The 19,635-nt window shown below is 34.1% G+C and overlaps 1 protein-coding gene across 7 annotated transcripts in view; it reads right to left on the reverse strand.

Moving 5' to 3' along the window:
- PHF14 (PHD finger protein 14) overlaps positions 1-19,635 on the reverse strand; it is a 201,063-nt gene that overhangs the window by 63,437 nt on the left and 117,991 nt on the right. The window contains exon 17 of one of the 7 annotated variants that reach the window (XM_010845429.1): positions 1,502-3,412. The exons of the other annotated variants lie outside the window; for them this stretch is intronic. Within the exon in view, the coding sequence (XP_010843731.1) occupies positions 3,364-3,412 (49 nt within the window). The 3' untranslated portion in view covers positions 1,502-3,363. Of the gene's footprint in view, positions 1-1,501; positions 3,413-19,635 lie in introns of those variants that run through there. 7 annotated transcript variants of the gene reach the window in all.

The following is a 19,635-nucleotide window of genomic DNA, read 5'->3' on the forward strand; positions in this document are numbered from 1 at the left end:
AATTGTATTTGAATATAAGATTACTTACATAAAATCTTACTAGCAGTTAGAACACCTACACAAAGATATTAACCAGTAGTGATAGACTCTTTTATTGAACGGTGGCCAATTATTTCTTTTATTCATTTTAACAGATGGAGAAAATGCAGGTTTGTGTCCCATGAGTTAAATCACCTCTAAAATAATACAAGCTTGCACAAAATGATGCATTCTACCAATATTAGAATAACACTTAATATCAATAAAGGCAAAGGCAAACTTTATTCCTTTTTACAACCCTTTTAGTGCAAATAACCTATATGAGCATTTTCTAAATAATTAGAAAATGCCTATTATAACATATTACACATATAATGACTAATATGGAGTTCTTGAACATATTTTTATTAATGCTACTATAGATTTCCATCACATGCAATAATGAATGAATGAGTGGTAGGAAACACAAAAATATCCTTTACACATTAAGTATATTAATTGGAAAAAACATTTGGATAATTATTGAAATCCAAATTCATTTTTAATTTCTCTTAAATAATGGAGTTAATTCAGCTTGCTACATCTGCAGCAGCCAAGTTATAAGATTAAAAGTGAAAGGAAAAAAATAAAACATGAAACAAAAGAATTCACATGAAAATGCACAATAAGGTCAAGTTCCTCTTCACAGCACAAGAGAACGATGAGACATTTTCATACCTGAAACACGTCTGCTTCGTTCTTTAATAAACTGATCTCCATCTGCTCATGCCCTTGGAAATCTTTCAGCAGTACAACCTGCTGTGCTCAAGTCCCATATAACTTTGTATTTCTCTGCTCATAATTAACTAATTATTCTCTAATCAATAGTGTAGATCTTGATTTTACAACATAAATTAGGTAAATGACATAATGGCTGGGGGTCAATCTCATTTTATTTACAAAGCCCAGCATGAGCATCCAACTTCATTGTATCTTATGTACCTGAACAGCAATGAATCTTATTAGCAGACCTACAGAAAGTCTTAAGACTGAGTACTGGGAGAAAGAGGCCTACATGTTTATTAAATTAAAAAAAAAAAGAAAAGTAGTATTTGCAAAGCATGTCCAGATCAGAAATATTTTAAATCACAATCCTTAGTGTTATGTAAACTGACAAAGTGCTGACTCAGACAAGTAGGAAAAAATTTCTGCCTTCATATATCATGCAACTCTAAAGCTGAGTCTCTTAAACAAGTTTTAATTGTTGAAATGATTTCAGAAAACTTAAAGAAAAATTAATGATGTCAATATATCATTCTGCTGCAGAGTCCTTCTGAATTTCTTGAAAAGATTTTGGTGAAATATTAATAAAAATATTCCCATACTGAGAAACAAGCGAAACAGTGGTAAGTTTTCTCAAATAAAGAATATTAAGTATTTAAAAATAATGATCTCTTTAAGTGTATGGGAGAAGGCGATGGCACCCCACTCCAGTACTCTTGCCTGGAAAATCCCATGGACGGAGGAGCCTGGTGGGCTGCAGTCCATGGGGTCGCTAAGAGTCGGACACAACTGAGTGACTTCACTTTCACTTTTAAGTGTATGATGTAAAAACAGGGAAATAGGATAGTGAGTGTGAATATTCTTATTATTTATCATCAATCTATTTTTACTATTAAAAACGCAAAATCAGATAAACAAACACATGAATAACGATATATAAATGATAAAAAAATTTCATTTACAAACTTAAAATGGATTAAGGTTAAGGCTAATCTCTGCTTTCATGTTAAACATAATCCTAATTTCAAATTTTAACAAAGTTACTATGGACAAAGGCTATGCGCCTTGATTCATTTCTGTGCCTAAAATACGGCTATCTCTGTAACAGGTATAAAATAAACACCTATTTAATTGAACTTATGTATAATAAAGAAGTTATACTGCATGTGTTGTAAATAGAATTACCACAATCCCTTTTACCTAGAAATAAATATTTTTGCAAATTTAAGGGCCTTTTAATGAGATTAAAGCCACATTCAATCAATCGATGTCAAGCACAACACCATGATTCTTTTAAAAAATATTATATACAAATGGTTGTCAAAGGATGTTCCTGGCCAGCAGCAGCAGCATCACTTGGGAACTTGTTAGAAAAGCAAAATTTCTGGCCTCATCCCAGAGCCACTTATTCAGGAACTGCAGGGAGGAGGAGGAGGGAGTAAAATGTAGAGGACTAAAAGAAGACTGGTGGTATGTGAGCAGTCTGCTTTTAAACAAATTCTTCCTGTGATTCTGATACACTACAAAGTTTCAGAACCACTGCTATATACTGTCATGTTATTCTTCTTGTATCTCCGAGTTATTTATTTTACCCCTTGATATTTCAGTGTTTTCTTTCCTTTCCCTATTATGTGACAATGAACCATCATTCACTTGTTTGGCTGTTTTCTCTTATATATGTCTGTAAAATATGAACAGTTTAGTGTATATCCCCTTAAGTATACACTAATATCTCCTTTGAATAACAACTGGACCAATTTCAGAAAAGGGTTAATTCTGTTCCCTGGAAATATAAGAGTGTCTAGGAGATTATTAGGAAAAAGTGTTTTATTTGTGATCTATGACCAAGATTCTTAGGGCTAGCACCAAATATGGAACAGGATATCTACCACAGAAGTATTAAAGTAAGACAGAGAATGAAGACAGTATGTTATTACAAACAGAAAAAGGTGGAAAGGATTTTGATTGACAGTGACATCAAAAGCATAAGACTTAATTATTTTTTCAAAATGAAAAGTCTAAAATAAAATGACCACTGGTAATTTCTCATCATGTATCAAAGGAGGATCAGGTCCCAATGAATTAGCCATTTCTTTTTTAAGGAAATGGAAATCTGCCATTTTTCTTAAATTCAGCAACAGTAATCATTACCAACTTTTTCTTAAGATTATACAGCAATAAACAGTGAGTCCTTCTCCTACGGAAAAAAAAAGCCTACTGGTTTTGCTACAGGTTATTAATATTTTTCCTCCAATGTTACAAGGTCTTTCAATAAGTTGATGATCTCAGTTTATACATATTTTATATACATTCTACTTTTACTACAGATCCAATAAATTATGGTTCCTTAGTATAACTATAGATTACTAGCATATAGCAACTTTATATTGACACTTGCTTTTGATTATCTGTAACATTTCCTACTCTATTTCTAATGTTTAAACTATTTTCAATTGCCACTATACCTGAAAAGATGTCCCAAACCACATCTATAAATCAGGTAATTCCATGAGACGTGTTGACAATTTACATGTAAATATGCATTTCAATTTCAGCAAAGAGTCTCTTCTAAATCAGTTCAAGATGAAGTGATGAAATATTCAACATATTTCTGTCGTTGACTTAAAACAGGATCATTAAAGCTTGAAGATCAAATTTTAATTCTGCAAACCTTTGGAAAGATACAGATGTTGATGAAGATCTTTCATTTGGCAGGTTGTATAGTCAATAAGCTTTGTATCTCTCTCCTTATTTTGTAACCTCATATTTATGGTTGAGAAAAGTAAAATTAAACCAAACAGAGAAAGTCTGTATTAAGTCAATGAAGACTCGGTAAGTTTGGTTACTAAAAATATCTAGAGATCAACACAGATATATCTTATTTATTTAAAATCTGAAGTTGTAAAAACTGCATGCTAATAATACTAGTGCTTTCACACTAGAACTAATGAGTCAAAACTAGAATGGCATATTCTTTCACAAGTTTTCATTTTTGCTGAATTATTATAAGTAAAAGTAACATTTAATACAGTCTACAGTTGTTTCCCAATGTAGCGTTTCATATATGAATATGTGTATTAGCTGGATGAAACAGAACAGCAGACTAGTGGAATGCATTGTCTTTCTTATTTGTTACTTGATTTGTTCAACAACAATGAGTAGCACATTGCATGTAAGTCCGGCTTCCACAACTCTTTAGTAAGTCCAAACACTATATCATTTGCCAAAGAAGCAAGAGGGGAAGACATTACTTAATGGACAATTCTGACAAGACATTATCTAGTATTTTTCAACAATGTACATATCAAATGTTTCTGATTAAAAAAAAAGTTAAAGAAGGGAAAAAAAAAGAGAAAAAAAAAAATCCATAGAGGCAAATTAACTGCCTTGTCAGTCCAAGTAACAAACCAATCAATTACATTCTATTCAAACCTGACAAGCAAAGGCAACTTTTTGCAGTGATAAGCTTATGGGAAGGACAAGAGAGCTGTTCTCCTTTACTTTATGTACTCTATTGAGAGGGTTATCCACATTTAAAAAATCACACTTATAAAAGAGGTTTCCAGGATTGCCTCCGAGGATGAGCTGTGGCAGAGTTGGGTCTCATGAAGGGTATCTACACAGTAAAGTGATAAGAAAAGAACATTAACATTTAAAGATCACAGCAGATCTGCACTATGTCTTATGAAACACACTAAAAATAACCATGGTAGATTCAAATAACATATGATCTGGTTCAAACAGACAGATGCCCTGAATCTAAATGCCATGATCTTGCAAAGGTTTTTACTAGTTAAACTGGAACTATTCTATCATTAGAAACACTGAGTAGCCTCTTGCATTACTCTTATTGCTTTTAGTTGTCAAAATAAACCTTACTAAACAAAAAGAGAAAGCATAAAAATGATGAGGGGCTTGCATTTATACAAGCAAATATGTAGTTCAATCAACAAATGTTTTAAAAATAGCAGTTTGCTATCTTCTCATCAAATATAGCAATTTAATAATGTTTGAGAAAGCATGCAACTATGCTAAAACCAAGTACACGTAATCAGTACAGTACAGGACTGGTTCTACTCAAGTAGAGAGTCTCAGGGAGGAAATTTTCAGATTCTTACTCCCTGGGCCTCCACTGCCTTCTTTTATTAAAGACTATATTGGAAATGCTTTGTTACAATTATGAAAAGTATATCCCTAACTAGCTATTTGAGTAGATCTGTGCAACAAGTGACACAATACATGTCATTGTAAAGACCTGGTCATTGATTATAAATACACTAATTTTGACCAAATTTTCGAAAGTCATTCATTTGTATTCATTTTCAAAACTTTCATCAATGTTTCTTGTATTTATTTCCCTATCAATAAACTTTCTGAGTGATTTTAGATGCCTAGCAATTTGAGGTAACTTTTTTGATTGTGGTAAACAAAATTTTATCATTCTCTTCAGATATTTACATCTGTGTATATGAGGTGAAATTGCCAACTAGTCACAAATCACAGAAAAAGTTCATTTCAATATTTATTAGAGAGATGTGTTTAATGCTTCTAAGTTCTACTGAGAAAAAGAAAGTGAAAAGTGGCACAATCACAGACAAAGTGCTACTGAAGAACTCCCATGCCAAACTGAATACTTCCAAAGCAAGGAAAAACAAAATTGTACAAGAAAAAAAGAATATAACATGAAACATAGTTTTCAGAGAAATATACTTATCAACATATGAGAAGTAAACAGAATGAACAGAAGTCCCTCACTGAATAACAAGGAAACAGACAGGAAGAGCTGAATTCCCTTGTTGAATAGTCACATGTGCTAACTTTTCTCAGCATTTCAGTCTGCAAGTGATGAGCTTTAAGCACATTCTAAACCTGTTATTCTGAGAAACGCTTTGTCAGCAGGTTAAGCACTACTAGATAAGCATAATGCAAGAGGAAGCAACCACATCATTTATCACAGAAGCACATTTAACTTGAACCTACATGTAAATACAATGGAGACTAGCAGACAACCCAAAGATGTATTTGTATTCGACACTGATAGGAATTTGAGTATAGAAACACTAGATACCATAAACATCTGCTTTAAATTCTAATTAAACTAGATTTAACTTTGAAAACACTAAAAAGCTATCACTAATATTCTTCCATTCTAAGACTTCACTTAATTTCCAGAATAAGTAATATGACTTATCCTGTGTGCTACCTTCCTAGGACAGAAGACTACTATATGGTCTTTTATATCAGAGGTTAAGCCTTGACTTTGTATTTATTCCATGTGCTTCTAATAAGTTTACTTACAAATTAATGTAGGAAAAAAGGGAATTAAATATTTTCAAAGGGCTTCCCTGAGGCAAGCTTCTTGTATAGTTGGAATTGCTGACCAAGAAGAAACATCTACTTTTGCCCCAATGAAGGCAAATACGCTAAAGAAGCATTTGTCTGGTCTGCAGGATGCCTAACGATTAGAGCATTCGCAACACATTCAAGACTGCCTAAACTCCAAACTGAATTCTACTACTTCCTGTTCTACCTATTGTGTGGTCTTGAACAAGTTAAAACTTCTCAGTTTCCTCAGTCATAAACTAGGGGGTAAAATGAATATCTGTCTAATTTGGAGTTGCCTTGAGGATTACATGAGATCAACTATGGAAAACACTAGCACATTGGCCCTTAATAAATACTCTATAAACTAATATAAAACTAAACACTCAGCAACTAACATGAACAATATTAGATTTATCAAACACTACAGTAGTATGTGTATTGGAAAGGAAGACACTATATTCTAATAACAATTTATATAACACAGTTTCAATATATCTTTGGAATAGTTATCTAATCTCCAAAATGGAGATGTCCACACCTCATACGACTGCTGTTAAAAACTGAATGAGATAATACATTCAGAGAGCAGAGAAGAGGATCTGGGATATAGGAAGCATTATTTTAACACTAGCATTATTTTGATCTCTAGTTCATAAAGACTTTAAGGGTTCAATTATTAATAAAATGTTAAAATATGATTTTCTTATATTTTATTATCTAGACTTCAAAATCCATCAACTCCAACATTCATATCCTATCTACAAATTCTAATTCCAATTACTATGTCTATTCCATATGTCCAAAACTATACAAATCTATACAAACACCACAAATCAAAACCTTGTTACAGGAGAACAGATAAAACGGGATGTTTGATTTAAAAAAAGAAAAAGAAAAATCAGAAAACAATATTGTTGGTTTCTAACACTAGAAGTTAGATAATGTTTGTTTTATATGATTCTAATGATTGAAACTGTCTAGAAGAGATACCTTAGCTGACTTGGAGAAGGAAACTGCCAGTGATCAGAGCAGCCTCTAGAGGGAATGGGTGACTCACACACTTCTTTCCTGGCAGGGGCTCTTTGCCTGTTACTTAAGTAGTGATACTGAGCAGATGACTCAAGTGCCAAATTGACAGTGAGATCCTTTTCAGAACTGTATAGGATTTGTTTTGAAATTACTATGAGTTACAAAATCTGAGAAAACATGAGGCTGAGACCTTCATTTTATAGATGAGAAAATGACTATAATGGTAACGTAATTCAAGGTCATTCATCTAACCAGTAGCAGAGCTGTGGGTGTAATACCAGTCTTTCTAAATAACTGAGTAACCCCTTTGATGTATAAGTTAACAATATTAACATATTGCAATAAATAATGAGTATAAAATTACAAAAAATAAATTTTACTGAAAAATAAATGCGTGAAGTGAGAAATATTTCACTGCTATATATGATAAAAATTATAACATTTACTACTCTAAAATTGCATACTCCAGAAATACCACACTTCACTATGTAATTAATGGTTACCATGTTCAGGCTTCTGTTTTTTTTACAATTTACTAGTCTATAATGCATTTATTTTAGAAAGAAAATTTAAAAATTCAAACACAGATAACAAAAATATTTATAAATCATACTAAGTTATTTGAAGGTTTAATGGTTTAATATAGATTTGAAAAATCAATGAATGTCATCATTGAATACTAAATGTGTGAGGCAAGTTAGCCACTCCACATGTCTAATCAAATCATCAAATCAGCTTAGTTATAAAGGAAAAAATATATACTGAATAAACATTTTCTTTTCAACCCAAATTTTATCAGAATACTATTCTAATAAGAAAGATTCAGTGGCAGCTGGTCTACCTGCATTATCCAATTACATATATTTTGAACATTAAACATCCCTTTCCCAATTTTTACTAACAGAAGAGCATTCTTAAAAAAGAAACTTTCAAGTATAGCTTCCTTCACAAGACTCAGTTTATCTTTGAATTTCCTCCTTAAAATCCAATTCTTCATGATGTATTATACAGCATCAGTTTGGTTCTAAAGACATTAACTTAAACCACTGACATTAACTTAAACCACTGTTTTTTATAAAGTTAGGTCTAAGGCACAAAGGCAATATCCTTAGTGTTAGGGATGACTAAGTAACTCCCAAGAACAGTAGTATAAAGCATTCAATTTTAAATTTTAGACCCTTTTACCCTAAATGATTCAGCAAATATTCAAGACAACCTTGGAGTGGTGCTATTCGGAAAACAAAGAACAGCTGGGTTCAGGAGAAAATGAAGAAGCAGGAGAACATGTGGCCTGCTCAGACAGGGAGGATTCTGGTGGACTTCCTTTAGTGACTGGAGTTCAGGTTTAGGTCATTTAATCAGGCAAGGAATAAACCAGAAAGTTGGAGGAATCAACATATATTAGAGCTAAAGAATGCAGTTATACCAGTTTTACTAGCAATAAAAACAAGTGGACAGCCAAGGCAAACAGATTGGAATCCAAGGAGGCCTCATTGGAACTGAGAAACACGGCCAGGGAAAAAGAGGAAACAATGAAGAAGCTCAAGTGTACAGAATAACATAGTAGAGAACAGTGTAGACATCGTAAGTCAGCCAAAAAAATGGGAAAGGAAAGAAAAGGAGAGTGTGGTTTAATACACCCCTTTCTTCCTTGCCTCCTCATTTTTGGCTAATTATCTGCTGTAAACACTGGTGTGGAGTTATGTCCCCTGCATGTACTGAATCCTTTCCATTTATTTGTCCATCAGTCTAAGTTCGAGGCCCCCAAACTGGTCATTCATCACACAGGCCACCACAATATCAACCTCATAAAAGTACTATTCTCCCTGTTATCTCTGACCTTCAGTGAATCCCCATTGTGTGTACTTAAGTGCTTAGTCGCCTCAGTAGTGTCTGACTCTTTTGGATCCCATGGGGTGCTCCCCACCAGGCTCCTCTGTCCATGGGATTCTCCAGCAAGAATACTGGAGTGAGTTGCCATGCCCTCCTCCAGGGGATCTTCCCAACCCAGGGACCAAACCCACATCTCTTACGTCTCTTGCATGGGCAGGCAGCTTCTTTACCCTACTCTCCAAGTCTTTAGCATGAATCCAGGCCCCAATCTACCTTCAATCTACATCACAAATGACTCCCAGGATCCCACTCTATGTCTTTCAGTTCAGTTCAGTTGCATCTGATTCTTTGCGACCCATGGACTGTGGCATGCCAGGCCTCGCTGTCCATCACCAACTCCCTGAGTTTACTCAAACTCATGTCCATCGAGTAGGTGATGCCATCCAACCATCTCATCCTCTGTCATCCCCTTCTCCTCCCACATCCAATCTTTACCAGCATCACAGTCTTTTCAAATGAGTCTGTTCTTCATATCAGGTGGCCAAAGTATTGGAGTTTCAGCTTCAACATGAGTCCTTCCAATGAACACTCAGGACTGATTTCCTTCAGGATGGACTAGTTGGATCTCCTTGGACTCTCAAGAGTCTTCTCCAACACCACAGTTCAAAAGCATCAATCCTTCGGGGCTCAGCTTTCATGCACTGGAGAAGGAAATGGCAACCCACTCCAGTGTTCTTGCCTGGAGAATCCCAGGGATGGGGGAGCCTGGTGGGCTGCCATCTATGGGGTCACACAGCGTCGGACACGACTGCAGCGACTTAGCAGTAGCTTTCTTTAGAGTCCAACTCTCACATCCATACATGACTACTGGAAAAAACCACAGCTTTGGCTAGATGGACCTTTGTTGGCAAAGATCTTTTTAATATGCTGTCTAGGTTGGTCATGGCAACCCACTCCAGTACTCATGCCTGGAAAATTCCATGGATGGAGAAGCCTGGTGGGCTACAGTCCATGGGGTCGCAAAGAGTCAGACACGACTGAGTGACTTCACTTTCACTAGGTTGGTCGTAACTTTCTTCCAAGGAGTAAGCGTCTTTTAATTTCATGGCTGCAATCACCATCTGCAGTGATTTTGGAGCCCCCCAAAATAAAGTCTGCCACTGTTTCTACTGTTTCCCCATCTATTTGCCATGAAATGCTAGGACCAGATGCCATGATCTTAGTTTTCTGAACGTTGAGTTTTATGCCAACTTTTTCATTTTCCTCTTTCACTTTCATCAAGAGGCTCTTTGGTTCTTCTTTGCTTTCTCCCATAAGTGTGGTGTCATCTATATATCTGCAGTTATTGATATTTCTCCTGCCAATCTTGATTCCAACTTGTGCTTCATCCAGTCCAGCATTTCTCATGATGTGCTCTATGTCTTTAATCATATTCATTCTCTTCAAGGATCTGGTACCTCTTATCACAATCTTCTGAAACCTACTCATACTTCAAGATCCAAGTCAAATGTCACCTTCATTCATATGGAAATTTCTCCCTCATCCTTTTACAAACATCCCCATTCCCATATAAAGTCTTATGCCTTTATATATCTTCCAAATGACAATTTGATGAATAAATAAATGGATTTTAATTTCCTTAATATTAAATAGTTTAGAAAATGAATTTGATGAGACTAAACATAGGAATCTTATTATTAAAAGAACTGGAGGGAAATAGATTCCATAATTTCTTTACAAATTAAAGCTTCAAAAGCACAATCAAAAAATTTTTTTGATCAGAGTGCTTAATATACTCACTATAAGAAACTCAACTTTCCTTTTTAAATGATCTACATTTAAAGGCCACGTCACAACAAGGTCCTTGATATAAACAGGCAATTTTTAAAATTCTTTAATTATTGACTCAAATGAGTAACTGACAAAAGAAATGGGTCTGGAAGATTTCAGTCACTTAAAAAGCAAGTTACTGACATGCAATTTCTCTTGGATGTGACTGAATCCCATTGATTTAGTCTTTCCTAGGCCTATTTTCCTTGTGCAGCAGGACCTGTGTCCATGTGATTTACTAAGAATCTACAGAGACGACCTAACAAGTTTTATTCAAAGCAGAATTCTTCCTCCACTTGCTATTATCTGGAGAGAACACACTTAAAGTTACTTTCATGTAGTTCAGTCTATCAATTCTCACAGTATTCAACTGGCTAGATCACACTTAGGACACTTAAGACCATGGGCTTCATGTATTATCTATGTACTGAAAAATGACACACACACACACAGAATGCATGAACAATTTTATACTAAAGTTAAGTCATAATCACTTTTTTAATAGTATAGTTAGAAGGTAATAATTACCTTCACTTTTCTCAAACTTGCCAAAGTATTTTAGGAAAACAGACAAACATTAAGTACCTCATTAAAAATTGTTCATGGAGTTCTTATATTCAACTTTTAAAGAAACCATGGAGTATTCAGATAAGGGTCAAAGGAAAGTCATAAGGAATTACACAACTGATACAGTATATCTGAGAGAAAGGCTGAGGAAACTGAGTTATTCACTTTTTTTTTTTTCCCCTAAAATTTTCACTTTAATTTACCAAAGAATTAAAATAACAGTATAATAAAACAAACTTTGATTAAATAACAACATGCCCTTGCCTAACATAAATTAAATACCAAAACAAGCAATGTGGGCAAATGAAAGTAGGTACTGAACCCAGTGGTTCAATCTTAGGTAAAGAATCCCCCTGACAAGCAGGAGATGCAGGTTTGATCCCTGAGTTGGGAAGAGACCCTGGAGAAGGAAATGGCAACCCACTCCAATATTCTTGCTAAGAAATCCCACTGTTTTAGAAACAGGTAATAAACTCTGGAATTGACAGTTTAATTTTCAGATAATCATAATACATGTAAGGGAACAAAGATCACAAGAAATTTTTCTCTGTCTCTTTAATATGCAGGGCTTTAAAGGAAAAAAATCCAATTTAACAGTAAATGAATCTTTTGAACACTTATTGTGTTCTAGTTTCTAACTCTGCTGCTGCTGCTGCTAAGTCACTTCAGTTGTGTCAGACTCTGTGCAACCCCACAGACGGCAGCCTACCAGGCTTCCCCGTCCCTGGGATTCTCCAGGCAAGAACACTGGAGTGGGTTGCCATTTCCTTCTCCAATGCCTGAAAGTGAAGTCGCTCAGTCATGTCCGACTGTAGCGACCCCATGGACTGCAGCCCACCAGGCTCCTCCACCCATGGGGTTTTCCAGGCCAGGGTACTGGAGTGGGGTGCCATTGCCTTCTCCGTTCTAACTCTAGATCTACTAACTAATAAAGTTAATGTATATCGAAATTGTAATTGATAAAAATAAAAACTCAAGAAGAAAACAATCTAATTGCAAATCAAACTCTCTGGTTTTTTTTTTTTTTTTTTTTGGCCAAGCTGCATGGCTTGCAGGATTTTAGTTTCCTGACCAAGGATTAAACCTGGGCCAAAGCCAGGAAAGCACCAAGTGCTAATCACTGGACTGCCAGGGAATTTCCCAAACTTTAATTCTAAGAGTACTACAGGGTAAGCAATGAGGTGTAAAGGAAGCAATGTTATGCATATTTCATGCACATATGTGCTTATATTTATTTATATAGAGAGTAAGTTATTACTTACCAGTAAAAAAAAAAAAAAAAAGAGGTTTAATGAGACTTAAAAGTTTGCCCACTGATAACATGTCTATCTGATATTAATAAATCACACATAGTTACCAAAAATTGTTTTCAGGTATTTCTAAGATAGCTAAACAAACACCAGAACAAGAAGATCTAAGAAGTTTTCAAAGTGAGCAATTTTATATATGGGACATAATACTTCTATAATGGGTGCCGAATTTAAAAAGATGTGACTGCAAAGATTAAAGCTCAAGAAATGTATGAAGAATTAAACTTTTTGTACCATTTACATTCAAGTGACCTGACTAAATCAATAAAATGTCATAAAATAAAGTAGCTACTGTCACAAAAGGGAAATATGGAAACTCAACGATGTACAGTGACACAACACTACAAAAGATTTATTTCCAGTAAGTACTTAAACAATGAAAAGACTTGTGCAGTTAATCCAGATGGAGTTATATTCTCCAAAATCAAAATGAACCTAAAATGATCAACAGTCCAGATACTAGAATAAATGTGTTAAAAAGTATAAACATTTTATTAAAACTAATAATATTGTTTGTAGGGCATGTAAAAACACAACTGTGCACTATCATAGTGTCTTTATAAAGAGTAGGATTATTATAAGAAGTTAATAACAGAACCTGTAGAAACAGTGTGATAATGAACACTGAAGTCAAGAAGTCTGGGTCCTAAGCCTAACTCACACTAACCAAATGATCTTTTAAAAACTGTCTGTCCAAATAATCACAGACAGATTACAGTATGCCAAGTTTTATTCTGGCACTTGAGATAAAAGTATAACTCTTCCATTAAATTCACAGTCTGATGGAGGGTCAAGACTCTATACAGGAGAGATTTAATACAAAGTAACAAGCATTATTAGCATATAGGCCTGCAATAAACGGTCAATAAAACATATAGGCAGACAGACTATCTTTGCTTGATAAGTAGGAGAGAGCAGGCTAAGGAAAGGATTAACAAGAGAAAACACTAACAAGATTAAAGCAAGTGTTACAAGGTAAGTAGGAATTTATCAGGGAGAGAATATGTAGAATAAAATTTGAAGAAGTACAGAGGAGATTTTTAAAAGAGTATATCAGAAAAATGTTTTGCTGGCATTTGGCTATACCAATCAGAAACTAAGTGGAGAGTCTGGCTAGAATTAAAAATTTGGGAGTATTCTGAATTAAAAGAAAGAAGACATCAAAGATGAGATCACCAAGGACTTTGTAGAATGGAAAAAAAAAAAGAAACTTGGACAGAGGTTTAGGAAGAGCAACAAGTGCAAAGGTAGAGATGTCCACAAAAGGACTCTCTAGAGAGACGGACATGAACTTGGGCAAACTGCAGGAGATGGTGAGTGACAGGGAGGCCTGGCGTGCTGCTGTCCATGGGGCTGCAACGAGTCAGACATAACTCAGCGACTGAACAACAGCAACAATCCAGAGAGATAGAATATCTAAGAGAATGCCATGAATTGAAAGCTAAAGGAAAGGAATCAACTGAGAAATTGAAGATAATTACAGAAGAGTAGGAAATAATCAGAGTCATGATGATTGGGATCCAGGGGGCACTGATGGTAGACATGATAGTTTCAGAAGGAAAAGGGAACACCTCTTCTACTAAACTGTTATGAAAAGAGAGCAAAGGGTGGTGGAAGACAGAAGCCTATGGATGTAAGTAAGTTATAGCTTCCGTGTCAGAAGTTTAGGGATTTCTGTCTGATGGTTTCTGTTTTGTATGTGAAGCAGGAGACAAGGTCATTTGATAAATATGAAGGAAGAGAAAAGACGATGAGATAAGGAGCATGAGAAGAATGGACACAGGCACTCTCAGAAATGACAGTTCAAGCTGACTAGGAAAATATGGAAGGACTGCCAGATAACACTGAGGACCTGATTTATAATAATCAGGTACGTTAAAAAAATATACATATGAACCAATTAGTGAATTATTTATATCCTAGTAGACATATACTTTCACTCTGTTTATAATTTTGTTTCTTAACTAACTAAAGTTAAAATGTGCACAAAAAACTTACTTGAGCCACTTTTAGTATCTTCTTTGAGGAAGAATTATTATATTTATTATATTTCACTTAAATATGTTTTCCCTAGAATTAGCAGTTTCTCAGTAAAAGTTTGCACAAGATTTTTATTGGCTTAGGCCAACTAATCATAGTCATGTTTTTTTTTAATATTTAATTAGCCTTTTTGTGTGTGTAGTCAATTAGGACTGTATTTTAAAGTGTAAGTAACTTAAAACTTTGTAAAAATTTTTTAATGTTTTACTCACAATCCTACCATACTAAAAAAAAATAGCATGCTTATTTCTTGCTCCCTTCCAATCTCTAGGTATCTGTTATGTAACAACTGAGGAGCATATACTTATATTCTAAAATACTTTTCTTCATTCCCATGTAATTATCTTGTAATCTACAAAAGATACATATTTTTTGTTCTACTAATTTGCTATACTTATCATTCCCCTCCCATACCATGTTTAAGCTGCTTTTATTCTGGGATTTGTGTATTTTGAGTATGGATAATTTTACTACTATTAATATGGCTATAAATATTCTTTAAATACTTTTCTTTGAATATTTCCTTGTGATAAAATCCAAAGAGGAAGGTTATCATAAAAATAAGAGCACATGTAAAGCCAGCACAACTGAAATAGGACAAAATTAAATTTTTCCTCACCTCAAAACAAAAAACGTAGAATTACATATAAAATATACAATATTTACAAATCAGACACTTTCAAATGTCTGAAAATAACAAATATTGTTATTCTTATTAATTGTCAGTGTTTGAATCACTTGACAATTTGTAAAACAGTCAAGTTAGAAAATAGACTATTGTGTGTATTCATCTGTGTGTTTGTGTAACCAATACAAATTTCTTTCTCAAGTTAATAACAATGATAATTTTACAAAGTTAAATGTTATACTGAAGGAAACAAGCAGTATTCTACCAGAAGTTAAAACTTAAAGAATTATGTTCTACAAACAGTAATTACCCTGAATGACTTTAAAGATGTATATTTTATTTTTTTACTTTTGCTTTTGTTTCCATTCAACTTTCAGAAATCATCATAATTTTCCTAAATTATTCATAGTTGCTTTTTAAATTACATATTTAAAATTCTTACCCAACACAGAAAAGAGTGCTAGAGCTAGTCTTATAAACGTAACTATGCACATCACACAGGCACACGCAGACAAATGAAGATATTAACAGGAATGAAATAATCTAGAGATTAATTACCAAGTGAGGAGAGTAATAAGGGCCAGAGAGGTAGCTCATAGGCATAATCCAAGTCAGCAAGAGCCACTGAAAGGATTAACTGCACGGGGAAAGACGCCTGGGACGCCAGTCACTGGCGCGAAACAAAGAACTATGTACTGTACCCAAGTACCGATACAGAAACAGCAAACAAAACCAAAAAAAAATAAAAAGGAAAGAAAGAACCAGTGTCTTTTATTGCCATGGAATTACCCCAGGAAGCCAAATTAGAAATTCTCAAACTGTTACTAATTTTCTTTCAGATTAAAATGGAAAGAAAATCCAGACTGTTACAAATTACAAAATAAAGTACAGTTTTATTTCCTCTACTCTGACTAAAATTGTATTATGACCTAATCTGATTTAACTTAACTGACTCTGTATTGCCCAAGCAGTTAAAATTAGCAAAAATTAACAGTACACATATTTTCAGATTAAAGAAAATTCAGATGTCAATGAAGTAGGAACTATCCTTAGAAACACCAGAGGAATGTGAGGGTAATAAAACTCATTTAAGAATTTAAAAGTATCTTAACTCATAGAACAATACAGCCATGAAGGAAAAAATGAATGGAATTACTATAAGTTACATTAAAGTATGACGAAAACTACCATCCCAATCTAAATAAGGTTTGAACATTTTGTATATAAAAATGACATTAACTAAGCCAAGTTCCCAGTAATATCTGATGAATATTACTCTTAAAATATTAAATATGAATGACTTTAATTAAAATCTATAGATTCTCTATTCTCTTCATCTATGTAAAGGGCATACTATGTGATAAGCATGGAGGGAGCCTGGGACTGGAATAATTAAAATTAACTTAAATATCAATATATGGTACTGGGAGATGGGAGGGAGGTTCAAGAGGGGTGGATATAAGTACACTTACAGCTGATTCATGTTGATGTATAGCAGAAACAAACACAATAATATAAAATAATTATCTTCCAATTAAAATTAAATGAATTTTAAAACGATACAATTATTGAGGTTTTTTTATGTGCATAAGCCTTTTTCTGGAATTTTTATTCCTTTCTGTTGGTTGTTTTGTCTAGCCCTACACTAATAATAAAATAAAACCAACACAACATTGTAAAGCAATTATCTCCCAATTAAAAATTAAAAAATATTTTTTAAAGATATGGTACTTATGCACTAAGAATCATGAATTGACCAAGACATACAGACTAAATATAAATGATTGAGAAGTCCTCATTCCAGAGAAAAACAGGAGATCATTTTAGATAAGAGCAAGTTAAAGTTGGGGCTTCCCTGGTGGCTCAGGTGGTAAAGAATCTGCCTGCAATGTGGAAGACCTAGGTTCGATCCCTAGGTTGGGAAGATCCCTTGGAGAACGAAATGGCAATCCACTCCAATATTCTTGCCTGGAGAATCCCATGGACAGAGGAGCCTGGAAGGCTACAATCCATGAGGTCACAAAGAGTTGGACACGACTGAATGACTAATGTAACATAAATTAAAGGTGAAGCAAGATGGCATGAAACTAAGTGAAAGTTTTAGGAAGGAGAACTAGGTTATTCCAAACTGTGAATAACTGAAATGAAGACTAAAAAGACCGAGGTCAGGTGTGGAAGACCTTAGAGCATGTTTTAGACTCTGGATTTACCTTGTAACAAACAAGAAGCTTCTGGACAAATTTAAGTACAACGTGAACAAATTCTTTAGACTAGATGGAGACTGGAGACATTCAAACTATTGATGGTGCTGGTTACTATAACAGACTAAGAGGGAGTTAATGAAGGCATATAACCTCTATTTCTATTCATTTAATCCTCACAGCAATTCTATGAGGTAGAAACAATTACTATTCTCAGTTTATAAATGAAGAAACTAAGGCATAGAGATCACTGCAGATGGTGACTGCAGCCATTAAAAGATGGCTGAAATTAAAAGATGTCTTTGCCTTGGAAGAAAAGCTATGACCAACCTAGATAGCATATTAAAAAGCAGAGACATTACTTTGCCAACAAAGGTCCATCTTGTCAAAGCTATGGTTTTTCCAGTAGTCATGTATGGATGTGACAGTTGAACTATAAAGAAAGCTGAGTGCCAAAGAATTGATGCTTTTGAACTGTGGTGTTGGAGAAGACTCTTGAGAGTCCCTTGGACAGAAAGGAGATCCAACCAGTCCATCCTAAAGGAAATCAGTCTTGAACATTCATTGGAAGGATTGAAGCTCCAAAACTTTGGCCACCTGATGCAAAAAACTGACTCATTAGAAAAGACTGATGCTGGGAAAAATTGAAGGCAGGAGGAGAAGGGGATGACAGAGGACGAGATGGTTGGATGGCATCACTGACTCGATGGACATAAGTTTGAGCAAACTCTCGGAGATGGTGGAGGACACGGAAGTCTGGTGTGCTGCAGTCCATGGGGTTGCAAAGAGTTGGACACAACTGAGGGATTGAACTGAACTGAAGGCACAGAGATTATATAACTTACTCAGAGTCAAAACTAATAACTGTTGGCGAAGAATTTGAACCCAAATAATTTGGGCCCCAGACATAAGCATTTTAACCACTGTTCTGCCACTGATAGGAACTAGAGTAAAACACTGAAATAGGAAAAACAAAAGCTTTAAGAAGGAATGTTCATCACCAATGTTATCAAATGCTGAAACAAGAACAAAAATGAAGAGTACTTAGAAAATTAAAATGTCTTTGAATTTAGCAATTCAGAATTTATCAGTGACTTCTTCAATTAAAACTATAATTTTGCCTTTGCAATCAACCACCAAACACAAATTCAATTTCCTCAAGGTCCAATCACCAAACACTATTAATAAGGCCCAAAACATTATATAAAAAGTTACAAAATTGAAAAGAAGCTTTAAGGAGCTTGAAAATATGCATTCTCAATATTTAAAAAGTTACAAAATAGTCTCTGAAAACAAATTGTTTTTAAATCAAAAGAATTTGACATATACTAGTAAAGCAAACTAACATTTTATATTATGCTATACAAAAATATAAAATAAAACTATTTTTAAATGACATAGTATCTCTGCAGGTCTTTAAAAATATTTCAAGCAAAACTGCACATAGATCATCCAAAGGGCAAAGACAAATATATGCACTGCCTGACTAGGTAATGTATGAGATATTAGTTGGTTATGTCATAATAACACATACTGGTTTCTTCAGACATAAATATCATAACATATAAAAAGTAAAACTTGTTTTGCCAAAAGTATCATTAGCAAGCAAAACACACACACACAAAATACCTGAAAGAAAAGGCCTGTAATCTATACTAAAAATATGTGATAAACTCATCTTTAAAAAAAGAGAAAATATCTCAATAAGGAGGCACAGGATATGGAAAGACAACACATGGATGAGAAAATCCAGATGGCTAATCAATATATGAATAAATAACTCAACAACACAGTCACAAAATAAAATAAAATTGTCAATTTCTATCAACCAAATTGTAAAAAACTTACACAATAACATCCTCAAACAATTATGTATATTGGGAAAGATACAATAATATATATTAAAATGTAATACATACATACAGTTTGGTCTAGCAAACTCAATTTGAGATAGAAATCAAACAAAAAAAACATGAATTTCAATTTATAGATAAGTATTAATAAATTATGGTTTATTTTATTATTTTATTGCTATTTAAAAGACTGGTTTAGTTCTATATTTACTGAAAAAGTCCACTATGTGTTTTCAAGTTTAAAAAAAAAAAGGGACATTTCAGAGTAAAGCCTACAA

Source organism: Bison bison, unplaced genomic scaffold (assembly GCF_000754665.1).
Source record: "Bison bison bison isolate TAMUID 2011002044 unplaced genomic scaffold, Bison_UMD1.0 scf7180017864216, whole genome shotgun sequence".
NCBI classification, from domain to species: Eukaryota; Metazoa; Chordata; class Mammalia; order Artiodactyla; family Bovidae; genus Bison; species Bison bison.